The 5,722-nt window shown below is 41.6% G+C and overlaps 1 protein-coding gene across 1 annotated transcript; it reads right to left on the reverse strand.

The window, feature by feature from the left end:
• Positions 1-3,041: 3,041 nt before the first annotated feature.
• On the reverse strand, positions 3,042-5,300 carry LOC105036879 (subtilisin-like protease 4). The gene has a single exon (XM_010912602.3). The coding sequence runs from the start codon at positions 5,265-5,267 to the stop codon at positions 3,042-3,044; it is 2,226 nt and encodes a 741-aa protein (XP_010910904.3). The 5' UTR covers positions 5,268-5,300.
• Between the last annotated feature and the right edge of the window lie 422 nt (positions 5,301-5,722).

Below are 5,722 nucleotides of genomic sequence, written 5' to 3' on the forward strand. Positions count from 1 at the left end.
TCTCTGATAACTAGCCAGGTACAAAATCGTGACATAAATAATGATAGGATAGGGGAGTTTGTGTATTTGCTTTCATGAGGTGGTAAATTGGAGAAAGAAGATGCATTTATAGGGAGGAGGCTAGAGATTTTTCTAGCCTTTGGCAGAGATCAAGGCGAAGTAGTAGTCAATCTCTTCCTCTAACTCAACTTTCTTTTCCAAACATGGCTCCAAGTCTTCTAAACCTATTTGTGGTCAAACAGACTAGCTAATTAATGGCCAAAATCCTACGCCTTCATTATGGAGAGTCGTATGGACTGAGCTCTTTCTTCCCACAAAAATCAGCAAGGTTCACAGAGTTGGAAGCTAGAGAGAGAGAGAGAGAAGAAGTAAGATAAAAAAAATCTTCAATTATTCCTGATAGGGAGACAATAAAGCAAAAGGGTAGAGATAAGAGTTCCCTCAATATAAACTAAGGTTTGTCTTAATGGTTGCATGTCCAGCTTTGCTTGGCAAATTAGACTACTCTTTTTTATAATTTTTTTTCAAAAGATCAGGAGCTAATCCTCACTTATTACTCTATCTACCCCATCCCACCTGGATCCTTTTATAATATATTGGATACTGAAAGGGGAGGTCGAGTTCACCCAAAATTGAACCCTCGATATTTTGCTTAAAGGGCAAGAGAGGGTATGTTCTAATTAGGTTTGGTGATAGCAATTAGATTTTTCGGCTTTGAACTTGAGTAGTGCAACTTCATGTATTGAGACCTGATAATTATAATTTAAGAAATCTCTTTTCTAGTCTTTAAAAGAAAACAATCTCTTAAAAACCTTCGCAACCAAGGAACAAAGGCATGATTAAATATAGAGGGGCAAGAAAAGAAAAATTGATATAGTGCCTATGAGCCAGTCTAAGTGATAAAATGAAAAAGATGGCTGAGAAATGCTCCTCTCCTAAGCAAGATGGGAGATAATTCAATATATCAAATCAACATGTGAGCCTAATTAAAAAAACAAGTGCGAACCTCTATGGACACCAACCCAAAAATAGGGACTTCACAAGACAACTATATGGCGTAAACGAGCTAAAGCCAAAATACATTTAATTAAAGTGTATGATTTAATTTAAAGTTGATTCTAATCTAAACTGCACCAGTCTTGAACAAAATATCCCACTTAGGCAAAAATTGATGCAACTAAGTTGAACCGATGCTACAAAGCATTTATAAGCATGCCCAAATTGAGCATACTAAAAAAAATAATTAGCAAAAATTCCAAGAGAAAAGAGGTTTTGAACATATATCATATAATTCAAGTCAAATAATTTTTAACATATAATTAAATTTCTTAGAAAACTTTATTATTTTAAAATACAAAATTATTATTGTGATTTCAAAATTAATGCCAAGCATGACTACTTGTTCGTAATCAACTCCGTTCATTTTATCTCGGCCATTGTAGTCATTCCATGCATGTCTGCTTCAATGTCAACTATTATAAGCCATATATCATATTATACTACAGAGATATTATGAGCAATTATCGGCACCCAGTTGGTTAGCTGTTGGGAGGAGGATATTATGCTACAGGCAGGAGGGCATATATCATACGCAATTATCGTTATCCATGTCAATCATTTGAGAGTTAGCTTGCAGGAAGCGCAAGCAATGGCACAACATTTATGGCACTTAATTATTCTCAAATAAACGATTTTTGTACCTCAACAAGATGGCAGGAATAAAAGCACTATGAAATGTCAAAATAAGAATAAAATAACACAACATCCTTTTCCTATAATCAGGGAAGTAATAACCACACCCAGTCTTTATTAAGTCCACACACCATCAAATGTCAAAACGCACAACAATTAATAAACCTCTTGATTCTCCTTTCTATAGCCTTATTTTTTCTCCAGAAAATATTCATCCAATTCAATAAAAATATCTATATTTCATCAAATATCATATATTTCATCAATTTTAATAAATAATATTTTATATTAACCATCAGTTTCGAATTAAAATGTATGATTTAACTTAAAGTTGATTCTAATCTAAACTGCACTAGTCTTGAACAAAATCTCCCACTTAGGCAAAAGTTGATGCAACTAAGCTGAACCGATGCTACAAAGCATTTATAAGCATGCCCAAATTGAGCATACTAAAAAAAATAATTAGCAAAAATTCCAAGAGAACAGAGGTTTTGAACATATATCATATAATTCAACTCAAATAATTTTTAACATATAATTAAATTTCTTAGAAAACTTTATTATTTTAAAATACAAAATTATTATTGTGATTTCAAAATTAATGCCAAGCACGACTACCTATTTGTAATCAACTCCGTTCATTTTATGTCTCGGCCATTGCAGTCATTCCATGCATGTCTGCTTCAATGTCAACTATTATAAGCCATATATCATATTATACTACAGGGATATTATGAGCAATTATCGGCACCCAGCTGGTTAGCTGTTGGGAGGAGGATATTATACTACAGGCAGGAGGGTATATATCATACGCAATTATCGGCATCTAGGTCAATCGTCTGAGAGTTGAAGCGCAAGCAATGGCACAACATTTATGGCACTTAATTATTCTCAAATAAACGATTTTTGTGCCTCAACAAGATCGCAGGAATAAAAGCACTATGAAATGTCAAAACAAGAATAAAATAACACAACATCCTTTTCCTATAATCAGGGAAGTAATAATTACACCCCATCTTTATTAAGTCCACGCACCGTCAAATGTCAAAACGCACAACAATTAATAAACCTCTTGATTCCCCTTTCTAAAGGCTTATTTTTTCTCCAGAAAATATTCATCCAATTCAATAAAAATATCATATATTTCATCAAATATCATATATTTCATCAATTTTAATAAATAATATTTTATATTAACCATCGAACTTTTGATTAAATTGTGATAACTCCGACGTGATATCACCGTTGCAATAGATATCTTCGCTTATCAGTTATCGCCGATGAAAAAGATATAAATAAATAAATAAAAAATATATATATATGTATGTATAAAAAAAACCACGGAGATATCACTTAACGGATACCATCATCGGACTTCTAACAGTTACACCACCATCAGATGAAATCCACCGCAAATATCCCTGATAATTAACTTCTCCTCCATTGCTGCTGCTGCTGCTGCTGAAAGTAACGTTGTAGCGAAGAATCTCGTTGGCTTTGGTAAACGAGAGCCTTGTGGGTCTCACTTCCACCTTCACCTTATCTGAAATAGATGTGCTATCTACGTCGTAGGTGGAGCTCGGCGCTCCCACATTGGTCACCGTCCGTGTGACCTCCACCGTATAGCCATTGCTGGCGTTCAAGAACACCATGAAGGAAGGATAGTTCAAATCTTTGCCGGCGATGCTCCCGATATCGGAACACTTGACCGAACGGCGAGCAACCACGCTCACTTGCAGATCAGTGTACGACAGACCACAGAGGTAAGCGATGTAGTCATCAGGATTGATATCATATACGAAGCCCGGGTTATTGGCCCTTGATACGTTGACATGGCCAGCACCGACGCCGAAGAAGTCCGCCGTAGTTCCTGTCTCGTCAGTGATCCGATTGCCATCGTTAGCCGTCAAGTCGGCCGTCGTCATGATCGCAGACTTGATTGCTGCTGGGGACCAGTCTGGATGTGAGCTTTTGAGTAGAGCCGCAATTCCACTGAGGTGTGGGGTGGCGACGGAAGTGCCGGACTTTATGTTATATCTGGTGGCGGTGTCGGAATGTCCGACTTCGAAGGGCCATGCAGCTAAAATGTTCATCCCCGGACCGACGATGTCTGGCTTCAAGATGTTCCGGTCGGCCTGACTCGGCCCTCTCGAGGAGAAGTAAGCGAGAGCCGGGGCCGGCTTTGTTTTCATCAATGTGCCTTTGAAGGTGATCGACGCCGTGGGAGTCGATGCTGACTTGATGTACCGTTTGATCGTCTGGCCATCGGGGAAGTTCACATGCGACGCCGGTAGTGCATTAACTTCAGGAAAGGTGGAGACCCCTTCTTGCCTCAGATTCGCGATGATCATGCCCAGCCCTCCGGCGCTCCTCACAGTTTCGCCCTTGGACTCCACATCCACCACGCCTTCAAAACATAGCACGATCTTCCCCCGGACGTCGATCCCATCCAGCGACCTATTAAAGCACAAAGCCACACTCCTATTACCGCTCGCTCCGGGGTAGACCAAAGGCAGCTGGGAGGAGCGGAAGCTACTTGGCTGGTAAGCAGATTCGCCATCGAGCTCCACTCCGCTCCCAAGTGTCACCGTTGTTCTCAGTAAGCGATCTATGCTGCTGGCGCCGACCGTCAGAATCCATGGTGCCTCGTTAGATAGCGAAGCAGAGTCCGGTCCTGAATTCCCTGCAGCGCCACTGACAAAGATTCCCTTCTGGATCGCCCCCAATGCGCCGATTGCGATGCTGTCGAAGTAGAAAGGAAAAGAGGATGCAGCAAGGGATATGGATATCACGTCGACTCCATCATCGACGGCAGCATCCATCCCTGCTAACACGTCAGAATACACGCAACCATCTAAATCACATATCTTATAGATGGCAAGGTGAGCTAAAGGTGCCACGCCAGATGCTGTGCCATTAGCTAGACCATTGACGTTGGCGTTTTCGACGAAGTTGCCGGCCGCCGTGCTAGCCGTGTGCGTGCCATGTCCATCATAATCGTAGGGTCCTTGCAGCGTCACTCTTCTGGGTGCAGCATCCATGGCCGAGGCACCTCGGACGAAGTTCCTTGCGCCGATGAGCTTGTTGTTGCAGTAGGAGGCATCGAACTCGCAAGCACCCTTCCATCTGGATGGCGGAGGGGGCAGCCCCTCGTCACCAAAGGATGGGTGGTTAGGCGAGATTCCGCTGTCCAGGACTCCAATTATGACGCCTTTGCCGTAGTTGGAGTCATTCCAGAACCCCGGCGTGCCGCGGCTGAGACCCAAGAACTCAGGGGAGTGGGTTGTTTGCAGAGGAAGGATCCGATCGAGGTACGCATGTGCGAAGCCGGCTTTCTTCTTCATTTCTGCCAGCTCTCTCTCTGTAAATCGAGCGGCAAAGCCACTGATGACGTTTTTGTATGAATAAATCATTCGAGGTGGTTCGCCTGAGCTTGCTATTCCGGTGGGCAGGAAAGACTTGTACCACTCCTCCCGTTCGTCAGAGGAGGCGAACACCGCAGCGCCGGGTGCCCGATGTACGTGAACTATATATGTCTTCAGGGTGCTGGAGATGGTCTCCTGGCTGATGGCCATGGACGCAAGATGAGAAAGGAAGAGAATGCATAGAAAGAAAGGGATGACCATGCTTGACATCAGGAGGTGATGGTAGCTCTGAACCGAAAGATAGGAACTAGGAAGACTATGAGAAATAAGAAGCTTAATTATGGGTTCGGTTTGTTATCATCTCCACAATTCCCTGATATATATATATAAGTTTGTTTCTGCGACGAAGCGTCTGCGGAACTTCCTGGCAGTCTATAAACAAATAAATGACGGAAGAGTTTATCGATTTCACCAACTAGCGTTTTTGCTAATAATAGGCGTTACGGCCAGCGAATAAAAAGTACCCACTAGTGTTTTTGTATCTTTCTCAACCTTCATCTTTGAGTTGGACGGTTGTTGCGGAGTAAATATTCAGCGTAACGGTGATACCACGTCACCGTTGTAACGTTCCAATAAAATTTTCTTCCTTCGATGACGTGGATAAG

The sequence above is a fragment of the Elaeis guineensis genome, chromosome 4, assembly GCF_000442705.2.
Source record: "Elaeis guineensis isolate ETL-2024a chromosome 4, EG11, whole genome shotgun sequence".
NCBI classification, from domain to species: Eukaryota; Viridiplantae; Streptophyta; class Magnoliopsida; order Arecales; family Arecaceae; genus Elaeis; species Elaeis guineensis.